Source organism: Anabrus simplex, chromosome 10, assembly GCF_040414725.1.
Source record: "Anabrus simplex isolate iqAnaSimp1 chromosome 10, ASM4041472v1, whole genome shotgun sequence".
Lineage (NCBI taxonomy): Eukaryota > Metazoa > Arthropoda > Insecta > Orthoptera > Tettigoniidae > Anabrus > Anabrus simplex.
Window position 1 is genome coordinate 92,399,962 of NC_090274.1, and position 19,611 is coordinate 92,419,572.

At 36.7% G+C, this 19,611-nt stretch overlaps 1 protein-coding gene across 1 annotated transcript in view; it reads left to right on the forward strand.

Annotated features, from left to right (window-relative positions):
• The first annotated feature begins 312 nt into the window (after positions 1-312).
• The window catches only part of LOC136882066 (uncharacterized), a 30,213-nt gene continuing 10,914 nt past the window's right edge, over positions 313-19,611 (forward strand). Inside the window, exons 1-3 of the mRNA XM_067154570.2 lie at positions 313-384; positions 488-615; positions 10,886-10,966. Coding sequence (XP_067010671.2) covers positions 550-615; positions 10,886-10,966 — 147 coding nt within the window. The 5' untranslated portion in view covers positions 313-384; positions 488-549. The remainder of the gene's footprint in view (positions 385-487; positions 616-10,885; positions 10,967-19,611) is intronic.

Here is a 19,611-nt window from a genome sequence, read left to right on the forward strand (position 1 = left end):
GCACTGACACTGATAGGACTTATGATAATGATGGGATAGAAAAGGGCTAGGAGTGTGAAGGGAGTCGCAGCCGTATAGGCAGTTTTCTGTGTTTTCCCATTTTCACACCAAAGAAATGATGGGACTCTACCTTACTCAAGGCCACAGTCACTTGCTTCCCACTCCTAGCCATAATGCCTTAAGTCCTATCTTGGTCAGTGTGATGTAAACAAGTCGTAAAAAGAAAGGTAGGTTCATCAAACCAGTCATTAGACTCCGAGCGTAGTGGGCGATATGCAAGTTGCATAGTCACACTCTCTACATAAGGGTGTGCAAATTAATCCCATTGTGTGGGTTGGGTTGTTCTTTCATTGAAAATGTTTATCCTTGAGGTTTATTTTCCAGGTAAAACTGGAGGTCTTGTGGCTATGAGCACAATATCAAGTTACCTAAAACTACAGACTTGACTACAAAACAACAATAATAGTGTTTGTTGCTCATGTTTCAGTGCAAGGTCTGTGGAGGTAATCTGCATCCCAAAACCGTCTAAACCTTCTCACGCTATTTAAAATGGACTTGGAAGTAAAGATAAAAGAGGAACCAATTTGCTCAGAGGAAACTTCAAATACTTCATGCGTAAGTATAATTCCAGGTAACTTTATAGTGATTACAATTAAACCCTTAGCAGTCGTCTGAGTTTGACTGGTTACATAACTCAACTTTTATCTGAAGTTCGAGATATATATGAGTATCTTGCTGTCTATTCTTAAGGCACATGTATATTTGTATACTAATCCCAAATTGACTAAGTATACTTTTTATGATTACACAAATGCAGAATTTCCAGGTATGCACCTTTTATTTGGCACAGCATGTCTGAAAGCTGAAGAAGAAGTGGGTTTCTCTTCATCTTTCTTTGCTTTGTAGCTTATGTCAGGAAAAATGGCAGTCTGAGTAGCTCAGGATGTGGATGGCTTGCCTGCTGGTTTCAACTTGGCATATTAAATCCTTTACCACCCTGTTTGTATTAAAGGTGCTCAAATACATTAATCCTCTCGAGGGAACAATTTCTGTCATCTTAGTGTTTCAAAACCTTAAGGCTAGTTTGCATGACATAGAATCAATAAGTGTTAGGCTGGTGAGTGGGTAGTCTTCAAACGCTTTGATAATTTACAATAAGAATAGCAAATAATAGCCGCGAATTCAAGAACATGATGGGAGGTTTGATCCGCTCTGTCAAAAATCCAGCCCAACACCAACATAGAAAGGTTCCATCTGACATGATATAATAAATTACACATTTAGATCTTTGCAAGTGAAATAATTCAATGGTAAACCAGTTCATTCTAGAAAGTGTTCTAAGGATATCAAGGCACAAATATAAACTTTGGTAGTATAATAGTTAATTTTTTAATAGGCCTACGCTTAAGTGGGCAACAGAAAAAACAGTAGCAAGAAGCATTTTATCACTGATCGATTTTTCTATGTAAATGATCTGACATTTTAATACATGTTTTAAAGTGTTACATAACATAAGAATAACCAGTTAAACTTTCTATAAATGTTTTAAACCGGGTGAATTGGCCCTGCGGTTAGGGGCGCACGGCTGTGAGCTTGCATCTAGGAGATAGTGCATTCGAATCCCACTGTCGGCATTCCTGAAGATGGTTTTCTGTTGTTTTCCATTTTTATACCAGGAGAATGCTGGAGTTGTACCTTAATTAAGGCCATGGCCGCTTCCTTCCAACTCCTAGCCCTTTCCTATCTCTTTGTCGCCATAAGACCCATCTGTGTCGGTGCGATGTGAAGCCAATAGCAAAAAAAAAATTCTAAAGTGTTCCATTACGACAAACATTATCAAGAAATGGTCGTTATGTGTGTATGTGTTATAAATAATAGTATATATTGATGATGTCTTTTGTATAGATGAATTATGTTAGACCTTAAGGTATGGGGAATATTGATTTATAATGTAGAAATCGCTGATGAAGTGAGTTGGGTCTCTCGAAACATGTACTAGTGAAATAATTGTAAAAAATTAGAAACTGATTATATATTGATGGCACAGTCCAAACCGTCACCCGTAGTGTATTATAGGTATGCTGGATGTCATTCATTGTTATTGGAAATAGTGAATAGTTGTTCGCATTGGAACCTTGTATTCATTATTTTTTCCCATGGATAGTTTAACGATTGGTTATGTAACACTGATTATTTTCAGTGTAAATTAACTGAACAGGTCCTATTCTGTAAAGAATGAGCCTCTTTATCTTACCTACAAGGCCCCAGTGAGATTTCCAATGAGTTTGAGAAATGAGTACCTGAAAAATAGTGCTGATTCTCGATCCTGTCAGTGCTGCAGACTTTCTTCTCATTAGGTAAAACTACTACAGTGACATTTAGGTTACTGTTCATGATAAAATTACTGATTGTGACTGGTTGCTTATTTTTCACCTAAAGTCGTGAGGGGATTGAGTACATTAATGCAGTATTGGTAATTCTGTATTATCCTCTTTGGCACCAACAGATTTAAAATAACATTTATATGGGGACATTGATCAGTATTGATCTTTACTCTTCTTTTCTCCTGATTGATGCTCTTAAGGCTTCCTAAAGTGTTGCTTTTGAGATTGCACAGGGGGATAAATCTAGGGGAGAAGAATAATTATTCCCTGTTACGGTAAGGAATTTAAAGGGGTCATGTGGATAGTGAGATTTTTAGCTACTCCATTGAAATGAAAATTCACCTTAAACTGCACTGAAAAACCAATTAATGGCAGAATAGTTGACCACCTCTTTTTTGTCCATGATTTTACAACACTGGTATCACCTAACCTGATTGTGTGGCTGTAGGTCCTGCAACAACTTTATTTATTATATTTTTTTACTGCTATTCGGGCCATTGACCTATAGAGATCTTTTGCCCCTTATTGCAACATGTGATATGAACCCCTGTGTAATTGGAAGGGAGGAAGTATGGAGTGTTCAATGTGAGAAAAGGAATGTTAAGGATGACACAAGCATCCAGTCACCAGGCCAGGGATATTAGTCATTTACAATTAAAAACCCCTAACCCAGCCGGGAATCGAATCCAGGGCCGCGTTGCCCCTAAACAACGGGGCCAGCTTTATTAATGTTCTATGAAATCTAGCACAACTGAAGGAATGTTATAACAACCTTCTGATTGTTATCTTTTGAGAAACAAATTCCTGTAGGATTTCATTAATTAATTTGGGAGCATGTCTAGAGGTTTATGTTCAGGTGATAAAAGAATTGTTCTAAATATTAGTTGAACTACAGAGCTATCCCTAAGACCTCTTGATGGGTGAAGTGCCCTGCCATGGTTACAGACCGCCCAGCTAACATAACCTAGATGTGCACTAATTACATACTGAAAAACTGTTTGGTTGAATGATCATTCATTATTTTCAGTATAATTACATCGGAGTTTAAATGTTTAGTGGTTTTGAATGATGTCACAAACCCGTATGGCACTCCACAGCAATGGAATTGTAATGCCCGGTATTGAATGATCATGAATGAGAAGTAGAACACAAGAAGTTCAAAATCCTCTGTTGTCTTGCTCAGTTTCTAAATACTAAAATAGTTATATATTGCACTTACTGTTATCTGTCTGTTAATATGAATGCCATGAGAGGAATAAATTAAAAAAAATTTCATATCCATTTTAGTGCACAGAATTCCCCACCTAGCCACTCATTCCTGATACCTGGCTGAAAAAATTTCTAGGGAAAACACTGCACTACTTAGAGAAGAAGAGGCTGGTAGGACAGGTTAAATTGACATGGAAAGCTGCATAATTCTGATAAACCATGGATATTAGTAATGACTGTAATCTATATGAAAAATTTGTAAACCGGGCGAGTTGGCCGTGCGCGTAGAGGCGCGCGGCTGTGAGCTTGCATCCGGGAGATAGTAGGTTCGAATCCCACTATCGGCAGCCCTGAAAATGGTTTTCCGTGGTTTCCCATTTTCACACCAGGCAAATGCTGGGGCTGTACCTTAATTAAGGCCACGGCGCTTCCTTCCAACTCCTAGGCCTTTCCTATCCCATCGTCGCCATAAGACCTATCTGTGTCGGTGCGACGTAAAGCCCCTAGCAAAAAAAAAAAAAAAAAAAAAATTTGTAACAACTGTGTATCTATATATTGATTATTTTAGCAGCATTCTCTTTTAATTATCCATTTCAGGTGTAGTAATTATCCCTAAATATTTTAGCTATTTTAAAACAATGTCACCCAGCTTTAAATTGCATGATAAATAGGAGCAGCAAATAGTTAGGGAAAGATTACTGTGACCTTTCTCGCATCTCTAAATTCAGGGTTCTTGATGATAAAGTTATGCCTCGGCCGGTGTCACTCGGAGATACAAGAGATTCCACTCTATGGACGTGAAAGGTCATTGAGTTGGCTCACAGAATCGTATCGTTGGCTCTAAGTTGATTCGACTGACGTAAGAAGACGATTCCTAATTAATAACTTAATTTTGGCTATCATATTGACATACCTTATACTATCAAATGAGAACACCGAAAATATAACTTTTCATGGAAGGATTTTCCGTTTAATGACTAAAAAATATTTAAAATAACAACTACAATGCTAAGAAAATAAAAAAGCAACACAAATTGATGTTGGAAATGATTGAATGTTACGTTAATTAAAAGGAAACAATCTTAACTTCTAACTCTTGTCAATATTTCGTTCACAACATCAATGATAACTTCAAATTAATTAGAAAAATTAAAAGAAAATCCGTACTACAATGCGGAAGGCTTCAATTTTAACTAAATCCATCATTCACCACATACATCTTCAAACTGATGGATAAAAAAAAGTCATAAATTCTTGTTGGCTTTGCATATCTATTCACTGACCTCAAATAAAAATCTCAACATCCCGTTATTTTTAAATCATCGCTTAATTTGTTAAAAATCTACCTAACAACTTGATTGCACCGGTAATCTATGCTCATCAATATCATTCAGGTCAAGAAAATGATCGAATAACATAAGACAACATCGTAATCCTTCAAACAATAACTTGGACAAATAGGAAATGAAATTGATCTCTTCTGAGCTCCATCGGCATCTCCACCTAAATAATGAACATTTGAAAACATTTGAAATCAACCTGTAAAACTACATCAGCTCTAAGCGTCAAGAAATTCAGCTAGCAAGAACAATTAATCTACTCACCATATATAAATGAAGATCATGCATTCTATTTGTGATATGGTTCTCAACTATCTAGTGTCATTAATTCGTGAAGACCTTATATCACTTCAACATTGTGCGCAATCACATATACTGTATTTAATTGATATATTTTAGACGGTCATTCTACCAGTGTTCTCGAAATGTCATTGTAAATATCGCCTTATGCCTAAGTTATTACCATTCATTGCAGCAAAATCAAATTCATACGCACGACTAAATCAATCTCCACTACAATAAATCTCACTAGGACCTCTATATCGCATCATTCTATAAAATACTTAATCCCAGTAACACATTCACGACGATCCATATAACGTTGATCATCAGGGGCGAATGCTGGTCATGAAAGTCAGGCTTGCTCTTCCATTCGTGAAATTTGGTGGGGTGGGACATGCATAGTTCTGAATGAATAAAATTTATAAACCCAATAATCGCTCAATCACATGAACATTTTAATCATCGGTTACATGAACATGCATTCAAACTGGTTACGTCACACCTTCAAGAATGGCCAAAGGAATAACAATCAGACACATTTTATAATTATAAACAAATCATGACAAGCCAGCGATTATATAATTTAAACAAGTAAAAAATCAAACTATGCACACAGAAAAATTGCAACTATTTATTAGATCTTCCTACTTGAAAACAAACTCTACTCTGCGGCTTCTCTTTACAAAACCATCAATAACTTCATCATAGAAAGAGGACTGTAATCTAACTTCTGCAAGCGATCCTTTTTCAGTCGACAACATGGCTAATGATGATAGCTTCTCCTGACCTTGAGTCGATCTGCAATATGTATTAATGCATCTCAGTGTTGAAAAAGAACGTTCTGCAGAGGATGTAGTAGCAGGAATTGTTGCTACAAGTTTGATGAGCTTGAAAATTTCTGGCATACCCATGTACAATTTCTTAGTATGCATAATCTGCATTAAGTCTGAAACACTTTTCTCTTTCAAATCAGAAGATGAATACATCACACTTTAATCGGTTTTTAAGCGAACATTGTCGAAACGTTTCATTGAATAGACGTTTGTATTTTGGTTTTTCTGGTTCATCACTAATTCTTCGATTTTTAGAGCATGGCTGTCCTCCATAAACATCAATTTCAGTATCAACATGTCCATACAAACTATCAAAATCTTCATCTCTCATAGACTGGATATTTAAAAATAGCTCCTCAACCTTCTTGCCACAGTACTGAACATCCATCCTTTTTGTTTGTAAAATATTGAACACAGTATCGGAGAATGAAAAATTCTTGGAGAACACTACCAGCAGTAATCTAGTGTTGAACTTAAGCAAGAAGAACGAAAATCCTTGTGCTTTCAATGTAGTATCTTCATCCCAGTCGTCCGAAGTATCCTGTACATGTTGAAATAATTTCACCAGCGTATCATAATATTCCTTCACAGTATTTTTTTTTTGCTAGGGGCTTTACGTCGCACCGACACAGATAGGTCTTATGGCGACGACCTTCACAGTATTAATAAGAGGTGAAGCAAAATTCCATCTCGAAGAGCAGCTGCTCTCTTTGTAGACTTTGAAAAAAAAAGCAGCAAGTCCTGACATTGTTTGGAAAAAATTGTACATTCTTTGATTTTTGAAGCAGACTGCTGTAGTGTTAAATTCAATAAGTGGCTATAACAATGCACAAATGTCGCATATGGATGCTGGTCCTGAAGTAGTTTATTAAGCCCATTCACATGACCGGCTAAGACAGCAGCACCGTCATATCTTTGAGCCACAATCTTTTCCTCACAACTGAACTCTTTTAAAATAGCACGAACATGATTTAAGGTGCGATCTTTACTAACGTCAGCAAAACCAAGAAACCTCTCTTGAATTTCACCACTTTCATCTACAAAACGGAGTAAGGTAGAGAGTTAAGACTTATTAATAATATCGGACGTTTCGTCCAATATTATTGCCATAAAACTTGCTTGTTTAAGCTCCTCCTTTATTCTTCTCACAATTACTGAACTAATTTCTGCTATTAAATCATTTTGGATTGCAAACGACGTCCCTCTAAAAATGGTGGAATCTCTCAGATGAACTGCCAGAAGAGGATCATATTCACTTATAATTTGTAGAAGTTCGATGTAATTCCCTCTGTTTACGGAAGTTGCAGACTCGTCATGTCCACGAAATGGTAGATCCTGTTTTGCTAAAGAAACACACTGCATCGATCAGTCGTTTAAGTATGTCACGATTTTTCTTTACCTTTTCATTATGAAGTTGGTCACTGATGCGTTTCTCTTCATACAGCTGGTGGTCGATCCTTGTACGCCCAAAGCTATTTAACTGCAAGAAACACTTCATATGGTTTGCAGATTTCTCATGTCTTGTAATGGACAGTGTCAAGGTGTTCAAATTGTCAAAACCACTTTTACACCACACACCGTTATCAGCAGAAAATAGTAAACACGGCCAGCAAAACAGTCTATTCAGTTTCTTGGACCTTGTCAACCAGTGCGTATTATTATATTGAGATACAGAAAACGAACGTACATATTCTCTATTTTTCTCCCTGTGCTGTGTCTTAAATCTGGCAGCGCCGGACAGGGCCTGCCATTCTTAATAATGTCTGTTTTCTCTTGGACAGTCCTCCGAGAAAATGGATTTGATAACAAGCTGTCAATAATGCACGGTTCGGAACCCATTTCAGCACGTCAAATCATTCAGAATAGATGGTCAGGAACTTACAGTACACTACTCACTGACACAACACCCTAGATCTGTAGCTCTCAGACCAGAGCTTCCAACTACATATTACAAGCGTGACAGCTTGCAACCGGCCTTGGAGAGAAGAAACCTGCGCGCGCATACATTTCTCGCTGTGTCGACAGCTGCGCTGAAGCTCCTAAGACACGAGCAAGCCTCGCTGGACTCGCCAAGATATATGCAACATGCGATTTGTATAATGCAGATCTATTACAGATACGATACATATTGTAATTTTTTTTAACTCACCTGCTTTAGAAAAATATTGCGTTTTTCGCAGCAAGCGTAGCATGCTCGGAGAAATCGCCCCTGTTGATCATTTTCATATTTCGACGACCCTGTCACAATAAACCTTTCATCATATTACACACAAGTCATGCTCAACGAATTCTCATTTCATTAAAAATATACTCAGGCACTTCACATTACGAAAACTTTACATTTTAACACCATTATTAACACAATATCATCGCAACAACATCACACATTACATTGCAATTACATTCGCGAACACTACGTTTAACATAAATATATGATCGCAGATGACTCTAAATCACGCACATGTTATTACCGATTCCTTCTAATATATATTCGAACCATAAATTAAACTGAAATTTCTTCATAATGACACTATCTTAACACGGGTATTATCCATGCCTAAATCTGTCTGCATAACATTTACTAGCGACCGCTTAGATTCACACGACATAGCGTACGATATATCATAATTCAGGATCATTCACGACACAACTTCCAACATTCCTACCCATCGTAAGGCAATGATTGACGAATAAAACGGTTGCCTTCAGGTTGTGTAATTTGGCATGTCACAAATTTAACATTGTAAAACATACTACTCTACTTAAAAGCAGCTACATAGCGGGATAATAAGACATTGACTTTGAGTACTCATCATTCGTTGGCTTCAGGAAGAAGACACCTCTCATCCACCAGTATCGATCCCAGTTTTCGTCAGGTCAGTTGAGACCGTATACTGTAACTTAGCAAGACATGCAGGGATTCATCACAATCTCATTGTCATCTCCGATAGTACTTGGCTTCATGATACCTGAGACTCGTAATAAGTTATTAGTATAGAGTTACTCGCATTAATATCATTCACAATACAACACTTGCCTTAATGTTCTGAGAGAACCAGATACGCATCTCGTTTCTTTACAAATGTTATTTCTTATTACAGTTGAGAATATTGTATTACAATCTAGCTTCACTTCTAATCTCCTTCGTATGCGTGTGCAACACTTCTAATACCCTATAAATTTTCAACAGAACTGTAAACTTATCTTATTTTGAAACAAAATCTAATACTAGATTACAATAATAACAGACGGTTTGCTTTTAAAAGACTTCTCCATATTTCCTAGCTTTCCATATGTCTTTGACAAACACCTGACTTCTTGATACAGAGTACTCTTATATAATCATTTAGGTCGGGAAAGGAATTAATTTAATAATCCGTCACATAATATTTCGGTTACCAATCGACAATTTCATCACCAGTCTCAATTATCGAATCGTATCGGACTAGATAGGCAAGGTATGGCCGTCATGTACAGATTGAACTTAGCCCATTTAATCCCACTCATTCCATGGCCTCCGATACATTTCTATCATTGATATTCTCGCCATTTATTTACATTTATTAAACTTTACTTGAAGAAACTGCGATATTTACTTAATTCTGTATTTCGTACCACGACATATTATTATCCACCGTAACTTAACGAGATTCCACGGGGTTCAGAGCTTATCATTTTTTCCGATACCTTCAATCCGTTGCCTGTTGTTCGTATAGTTGAGCGAGTTATTTGGGTTTCTGTCACACTTGGACGTGTAGTAATCGGACATACGATTGTGTTGTGAACAGCCAAGCTCAGGGGGAGGAGGAAAATGATGTTGGTGAAATAATGCTTGAGGAAGTGGAAAGGATGGTAAATAAACTCCATTGTCATAAAGCAGCAGGAGTAGATGAAATTAGACATGAAATGGTGAAGTATAGTGGGAAGGCAGGGATGAAATGGCTTCATATAGTAGTAAAATTAGCATGGAGTGTTGGTAAGGTACCTTCAGATTGGGCAAAAGTAGTAATTGCACCCATCTATTAGCAAGGGAACAGGAAGGGTTGCAACAACTATTGAGGTATTCACTGGCATCTTGGAAGGGAGGGTGCAATCAGTCGTTGATAGGAAGTTGGATGAAAACCAGCGTGATTTCAGACCACCGAGAGGTTGTCAGGATCAGATTTTCAGTATGTGCCAGGTAATTGAAAAATGCTACGAGAGGAATAGGCAGTTATGTTTATGTTTAGTAGATATAAAGAAAGCATATGACAGGGTACCGAAGAGGAAAGCAATATAAAACTGCCTTAGTCTTCATTTCCTTAGTTTGCCTCTTCAGTGACACCTAGCTCTCTATGGCGGCTGATGGCAGAGCTGTTGAGGATCCTCCCTGCCTTCAGGCTGAGCACTTCATATACAAGAGAAAATATGGAAGATACATTTTCCAGCTGATTTTTATTTGCTGGTACAGAATGTCAAAGATAACAGTGATATATATTGAAGTTCTTAATAGTTGAGAATTGGTTTGTTTACAATGAGCAGAATATTTGTAAGTATGTCTGTACGTTTTCCTGATCATTTGTTTGTTATTTTGGAAGGTTTTATATTATATAATTGTTCTACTCTTCAAAAATAACTCCGATCATACACGCAGGTCATTCCTCAACTCCTGAAGGTCTCTTAGTTGTCATGTTTTTATGGATTCTCAACATTTAGATTTTATGACATATGATAATGAAGATTTGAAATGGAAACTGTCTCATTAACTAGGAAATGATGAATTGTTAAGTGCACTCGTATATAAATACATTTCCAGATGTGTCTGAAAAATTTGCCTAATATATTAACTTCTCCACAGGACAATTACAAGATCATATTTGAAGAGGTGCACTTGAAAGAAGAACCAAAATCACAGTTGGCAGTGCCAGGAGAAACACAGGTGAACACATTTGAAATAATCTAATATTTTGATGACATTTTTCTGATAATGAAAATTGTAACAAACTGCTGAATAGACATCATTGAGTAACTCCTCATTTTAAAGCAGACATTCTGGTGATCCTTGTAAAGATGTATAGTGAGATTTCCAATATTTTGAAATGATTTTCATATTTTCTTCATGTAGTGTGAAAATGTATGCTAGGTATTATATAGCAGCTATTATTGTTCAAAGTCCCTCCACTGCATGGCCTCTGGTGGCTGGTTTCTTCACTGATACTGCTTACTTATCCTAACAAGATTTAGGCTACAATCATGGCTATCTTCCTTTTGTCACCTGTCAAAGAGTTCCAACCCATTTCTTCGAAATGTTGATCCGAGATGTCCGTCTTCTTCTAAGTCCTCTTTTGCCTAAATTTTTTCCTCAGTATTACTTGTGACAGACTGTCCTTTTTAGGAGTCCTCATAATGTGATACATGTATATCAGCCTCTTGAGTTAAATTATCTTGATAAGCTCAGGTCGACAGCTCGTTGTGTGGAGTACCCCACTGTCAGCAGCCCTGAAGATGGTTTTTATAGTTTCCCATTTTCATATCATTAATATGCTGGGACTGTACCTTAATTGAAGCCATGGCTGCTTCCTTTCTACTCCTAGCTCTTTCCTATCATTTTGTCGGCAAAAGACCTGTCTCTGTTGGTGCGACATGAAAATAACCCACAGGAATTACACAATTTGTCAGTATATATCCACATCATGAAATTTTGGATTCTATTTTCTGATGGTAATAAAATGTATTGGGCTCTACAGTATTTAGTAGGTTGGAGAGGACACAGCACTTTGTTATTCTCTTTTTGCGCTTTATTGTGAGATTGTTTCAGGATAGGAGTTGCCACATGCTAATGAAGATGGACTCTGCTTTCTCTATCCAGCATTTGATTTCAGCACAATTGTCCTATGTTACTCCCTAGATATACCATATCTTTTACCCTGTCTGCCTGTATGTTGTACATCAGAAAGCTTTCTGATCATGTAGGTTTCCTTTTTACATTGCTTTTGTTGTGTTGAGGACAATGTTACATTCTTTGGGTACAGCTTTTGCAAATTGTGGAGAACACTCATTTATGTGCAGGACAGGAAGTGCTCTGTAATGGAATGTGACAATGACTAAGTTCGAGCATACATAGGAGAGTATAAGTAAGGATATTTTACAAATGCATGCCTTATGAAACAAACAATCTCATTGTAAATTAAAGTATTCCTGTTAAGAAGCCTTTCACAAATCATTCCAATAATTACACACATAACTGCAAGTCACGCATAACTCAGTGTGTTAATCAGTTGATAGAAGACTATGGATCATTCACTGTCACTATATCTAGGTATACTAAATCTCTTAGAGAATGCCCTTCTCACGGTTTCATCATATTCTGTATCCATGCCTATTTCACTTCTGCTGGCAGAACTGTGGTTTTATTACAACTTTCCCTTGCGGTTTCAGTATTGCTTCCATCAATGTCACTATTTCTGTCCATTTCACTTCCCATGTTTATGTTTATCATGGTCCAATAAAGCTTTGCATGAAATTACTGATCTTCAAATTTATTTACATGCTCACAAATTTTACTTCTAGTCCTCATTTGTAATAGAAGTAATTTTTTCACCGTAAATTATAGTAATGTTTCCATTCTGTACATAACATTTGGTTCAGAAATGCCGTTCTTGACACTTGCCCATATCAGCTTAATGGGATTCAATTCTGGGTGATATGGAGAAAGGTTTAATATATTATGACCATGTTTGGCTTAAATACAGTATATTTTATAAGTGCACTGGGCTGGCTTGTTCATCTTGATTAATGAATATAACTGGGTTCTCGGCATGTCCTCTTGGAAACGAATTGCAATCTCTGTTAACCAGGACATAATTACTCCCTTGTTATTGCTTGAGATTCATCAGTCTAAAGAGTGGTTTGATGCAGCACTTCATGTGCCCCTATCCTGTGGTGTCCTTTTTGTCTCTAGATAACCACTATATCCTACATCTGCTCTGATCTGCTTGTCATATTCATATCTTGGTCTATCCCTACGGTTCTTACCGACTACTCTTCCCTCAAAAACCAAGTGAACAAGTCCTGGGTGTCTTAAGATGTGTCCTATCATTCTATCTCTTCTTGTCAAATTTAGCCAAATTGATCTCTCAGCAGTGTAATTCCGTATCTCTTCATTCGTGATTCGATCTACCCAGCTCACGTTCAGCATTCATCTTTAATACTATGTTTCAGGAGCATCAACCCTCTTTTTTTCCGGAGCTAGTTATTGTCCATGTTTTACTTCCATACAACACCGTGCTCCAGACAAATGTGTTCAAAAACATCTCAGTAATCTGTTTATCACTGTTTGAAAGGTACAAATTTGTGTTCTGGGGGAAGGCCTTCCTTGCTTGTGCTAGCCTGCAGTCTGCATTTTATGTCCTCATTACTTCTGCTGTCATTAGTTTATTTACCACCCAAGTTACAATATTCATCTGCTACCTTTAGAAGTTCATATCCTAATCTAATTTTTCCTGTGTCATCTGACTTTGTTCTACTGCACTTCATTAATTTCGTTTTGGATTTATATATTTTGATCATGTACTCCTTCCCCAAGACTCTGTCTGTCCCATTCAACACTTTCTTCAGATCTTCTGCTGACTGAGATGAAATAACAATATCATGAGCAAACTTGAGAGATTTGATTTCCTCTCCTTTGATTGTGATACCCTTTCGAAATTCGACTTTGATTTTCTTTACTGCCTCCTTCTTATATATGAACATTGTGAAGGGGGGAAACCTCCAGTCCTGCCTCACTCCCTTATAGAATACTGCATCTTTCTTAAAGTCTTCGATTCCTATCACAGTAGACTGATTTATTGCAGATTGTAAATTATTCTTCTTTCTCGGTACCAGGTAATGAATGCCTTTTGTTGTTCTACGGACACTATGTATCTGTGCTTGTCCTTCATTCAATCCTTTAAGATCAGATGTAAAATCAGGATTGCTTCATGTGTCTGTACATTTCTTCTGTAGACAAATTGATGCCTTCCAACTCAGTGTCAAATTGTCTTTCCATACTAAACTAATGGTGCAATAGTTTTCACACTTGTCAGTACCGTCTTTCATGGGAATAGATATAACATCATTCTGCCAAAAATCATATGGCAATTCTCCTTTTCCATACATCATGCACACTAAAGAGAATAACCTCACCATGCTGGTTTCTCTTAAAGCAGTCAGTAATTCTGAGGGCATGTCATCAGTTCCTTGTGCCTTTTTTATAGTTAGGTCTTTCAAAACTTCTTGAATTCTGTCCTCAAAATTGGGACTCCCATTTCATCAGCATCAACAGCCTCTTATTTTTCCAGAACCCTATCATCTACTTCTTTACCTTGATACTGGTTTTTGATATGTTCCTGCCATATTTCTGCTTTGTCTTTTTTGCTATAAGTTTCTTCCATCTGAGATCTTGTTGAGGGTATGTGCTTGGATGCAGTGGGAAAGGTGCACATACAAAATGAGCCCAAACATTGGACTTCAGTTTCATAGGATTATCAACAAGTTGTTGGTTATGTTCCTCCATATCCACTCATTTGGTACTGTTGAATCACCCATCACTACACTTTTTTACCTAGTTTTCCTTTATCCAAAGGCTTCCTTGATTTTCCTGCATGCAGTTTCTACCTTTCCTAGGACCATAAAGCCTTGAACATCCTTGCACTTTCAACCATTCTTCTAAAGATGGTTTTATGTGATTTCCCCTTTAAACCAGACAAATTCTGAAACTATACTTTAATTAAATCTTTGGAACCTGACTGTGGTGACAGAAAGCTATTTATTTTCAAAAATTATGGTTTAATTTTTTATATTGAAGATTGGTCAGAAAGCTGCATTTTTCAAAGCTATATACATCACAGGTCAATGCCTAACTGTTCATTAACTGTTTCTCAGTCTTCAGTAGTGAATCATCATGTGATATTTTTTCAAGCAGTTCTCCAGGTTGTGTAGAATACCACATTTTTTCACATAGGCACCTCACTTTGGACCTTACTTTATGGCTCTTGCATACTTTGCAGGGCCTAGAAGGATGTTTTTTCCTTTCTGTTGGAGGAATAGGCGCTGGAAAATGTCCCCATACATTTGCCTGAAGCCGCATGTGTCTGTGTTGACTGGGCATTCTTCGTTGTGTTGTGCTAGGCAGGAGAGCAGCACTCTGCAACAATCGCTCGGCAAATGCTGTGAGAAATTCTGTATAATGCAGTCACCTGCCAGTAACCCTCATGATCACAATGTATGAATGAATTGAAGATATGCATATCAAAGAGATACAGCATTATCTTTTTATAACCCTTGATAGTCCATCGCGTTATGGGGAAACATGCAAGGACTTGGGCTTGACGATATAGTGCGTTCATTTTCCTGTTGTATCTTCCAATACCCTTGGGATTTTTCACTACTTCCTATCCTCCACCTCATTTTCTTTGAATTTTCACTACAAAGTCCAAGTCCTTATCAAGAGTTGGAAGTAAATGCACATCATATTTGTCTTTCTATTTTATCAGATGTAAGGGTTTTCAGGCGTTTGCTCTATTAACCAGCGTTTCGTCTTAGGTCTGACACTAGACTCATCAGAGCGGGATGTGTCAGACCCTACCCACTGACGCTGATGTGTATGCAGGTGAACTTTTCAGAAGGCCATTATAAGAGGCACAGTCTGATAACTGCGTATGAGCGATGAATCTCCACAATAGAGCAAACGCCTGAAAAGCCTTACATCTGATTTCTTTTTGACAAGCTCTATTGGTGAAAAATATCTAATTCCCTCAATGGGAACTTAGAATTTTCCATTTAATGGCGAGAATATTATTAGCTGTCATACTAATAGCCTCACATTTCGTCAATTTTATTGTGTGGAACTCTGGAGGCACGTTCTTCCCGTTACAGCATATAGGCACCCAGAGCATGAGTTCTATTCTCCAACAAGGTGCGAAAAAGTTCAGGAGAAACATACCACTTATCAAGATATAATATATGACCTTGGTTCAAGTTTGCTTCCATTAGTTCCAACACTGCTTCTTTCATTACCGGAATAACACCTTGTTTGCCTGTCTAGTATAAAATATTTTTTTCGTAGTTGCTTTACGTCGCATCGACAGAGATAGGTCTTATGGCGACGATAGTATAAATTTTGAACTGGGAACAGTATCCAGAAGCACTTTCACAGAGTTTATAAATTTTAATAACAAACCTGGCTTTTTTGGAAGGAATATTTTGCACATATGGGAATACACCTAGAAATTTCATAACACTGTAATCAATACGTATATCTCTGTCAAGATTGTAGATATTCTGAAAATTTGTTTGCAAATATGAAATAACTGGTCTGATTTTATTAGACAGTCATTTGGATCTGTAAACATGTCACCAGGGAAGTGCAGAAATCGTGAAATTTGAGAGAGTAGTTGAAATGTTATAGTCTCTGACAATATTTTACTAACTGAAATTTCATGTTAGGTCAGCACAACTTGAGTTTAGGTTTTCTTACCCGACTCATGAGAATCATCAGAAATTAATACGCTTTTATCTCTTCAGCCGTGCAAAGATACCATTTATTGTCATATTTCCAATTTTTTCTCATCAAATTATTCACCTGAAAAGTAGCATAATCATTGGTTCCTATCGCAATCATTTCCCAGAACTCATCCGCTAGAAATTCTGAACACACATCTGATAGTCTTCTCAAAAGAGTGGCACTGAGACCAGAAACACCTGTGAATGGAATTGTTTATAGTGTATTGGAAATACGTGACAAATTCCATGTGGACGATCCATCTCGTAAAGCAGTCACGCCACCATCATCCATGCTGTCGTCATTGTTAGAATAATTTTCCCTAACACTAACATTATTAGTGTAAGAAATAGCACGGTCTCCTGAAGAAAAATCATTCTGGGGCGATAACCTGCGATGTTAGGCCCCTTAAAACAACAAGCATCATCAACAAAAATCATTCTCATTATCATTTTCTAACCTCTTGAAGGTATCTACATAATGTTTGTTTACTAACAAGCGCAAGCAGATAGCATTTTGTTTTCTATATAGTATTCTGTGATCTGGGAAGGGTGGACTCCATTTACACTAGTGTCCAAAAGTTAAGCATAAGTTACAAGTAAGCAGGGCAACAGGTAACAGACCGCAAATCGCACGACATATGCACCTATTCAATGATATAAACATTTTTTGTTCCCATATTGAACTGGGATCACAGAGATAAGTTTTTTAAGGTTCAACCATTTCAATACAAATTACGAGTTGTATAAGATATTATTTACAACATTCATTTAATAATCGTACTGGTTTCGACATTTACATGTCATCATCAACCATAAAAGGTCATTTGGTGAGAGAACATGATAATTAAAATTGATGTTATGATACATAAATACATACATAAGTTTTTTAACAATAAAAGTTTTGACATGTTATCAACGTATAAAAGTCCTTTGAAACACCTATTTACACTGTGTGCTGAGTAAAATATTAAAAACTTAAAATAATCACTTGATACACTGTTTTTGTTGATCTGTTTATGTGTTAATTCTCAAATCATCACATGTCATATTTATGGTTGCATTTGAACTTTGGCCATAATTTATCCATCCTTTAAGACAATTCTTATTCAAATGTTGTCAAAGCGAAAACGTAATTATAGTTGATAACACCTTGTTCATGTAAACAACTTGTAGAAATATACGTTAGTATATCTCATTACACTCGTCTCAAAAGGTTTGTTATGCTCGTTGAAATTATACAATGATGTATTTAAAAAAAGTAAGAAACAGTTAATGGTAATTGGTTGTCCTTCCGCTTCTCTTCTCATGTAATTCAGGTGAACTAAAATTTCCCAGTTCAATCGGAAGGATTTGAACCACCCTGAAACGAAATCAAAACAAAGGAATTATAAGTATTAAAATATAATAGGTCTGGCCAAGTTTAAGCGTGAGTAATATACGGTATATGTGGCTCACCTTGGACAGCGTGTTCAGTAACTACAGTTTGTGAGAAGGTACGGACTAATACTGACGGGTGGAGTGGAGTGAGGTAGGTTATATCCGGTGGGGAGAGGGGGTGGGGAGGAGAGGATAGGAGGAGGGGTTTAAGGCGGGTCCTGTGAACAGTGTGGTAGGGGTTTGTAACTTGATAGGGTATATTGACCGTCTATTTGGAAGATCGACACATCTAAAGACTATAATTCGAAAATCAAGGACAATGTTAGTTTTTTCTGAGATTTCGTTCATATTCGAATTGGAGTTAGAGAACTGATCCAAGTAAATGAAGCATTCCTCTGTGATGTCGAGAACAGGGCCTTTGTTTACATTCATAATAACGTCTAACTTCTGTTTTATTTTACTGAATTTATCCTTGAAATCTTGAATGTGTTGTCCGACTTCCGAGAATCTATTTTGGTTTACGGCATTTACATGCTCCATGTATCTGATTTTGAAGCTCTTCCCGGTCTGTCTGATATACGAGGACTCGCAGTTTTGACATTGGAATCTGTTGACACCTGATTTTTGATGTACGTCAGTTTTATTAATTGAGCTGGTATTATATGTGTTGTCCATATTTCTATTATCAGTTCGATATACGGTTTTTTGTGTTATGTTTCTTCAAAATATTTGTAATGCTGTAAATATCTTCACTGAAAGTAAAGGTTGAATAATGATCAGGTTTAATTTTCTATATAGTAATAGTTGAATTTAATTGATATCTGCATTTATTGATATTGCGCTCTATAAATTCATCACCATACCCGTTATATTTACGTATGGAGCAAACTGTTTTTTATTCTTGATTTAAATTTTCCTTATTTAGCAGTATACTGAATGTCTAGTCTACCATACTGGTAAAGGTAGCTCATTTGTATGCTTTGGGATTGAAAAAACCTTTCTTGATGGCACTAGCTGTCTGTGTCGGCTTCCTGTAAATACTGTATTCTATAGAAGAAGGATGTATCTTTAACGTGAGATCTAGAATGTATGCTCCATTTGACTCAGATCAATATTGTTTAAATTGTTAAGGGTGGAGCCTGCATTAGTAATACTTTCATCAAGGATAACGAGAATGTCATTTATAAACGTGGCCCAAAATTTTATGTTCCCAAAGTCACTATCGTTATTAATTGCCGTATGCTCTAAATAGTCTATGTGTATTTCAACTAATATCCCTGAGCCCGTCGATTCCATAGCCAAGCCATCCTGCATATATATGCGATTATTAAAACGGAAGAAAGTATTTTTAATTACTAGTTTCAAAATTTTCATGAAATCCTGGATATCGAATTTACTGAGGTTATTATATTTATTTAAATGATTATGGATAATAGGAAAACGTTCCTCAGTATTGATACGTGGATGTATATTTGTTATGTCGAAAAAATGCAACGAGTGGAAAGGCTGTATTGCAAAGCTATCTAGTTTTCTAATTAACTCAATGGTATTTTACACAAACTTATTCGACAGAAAGTTATAATTCTTTCTTAGAAATTTCTGGATATATTGTGTTAATTTATACAATGGGCTTGGCCTATAATTGATGATGGGGCATATGGGGAC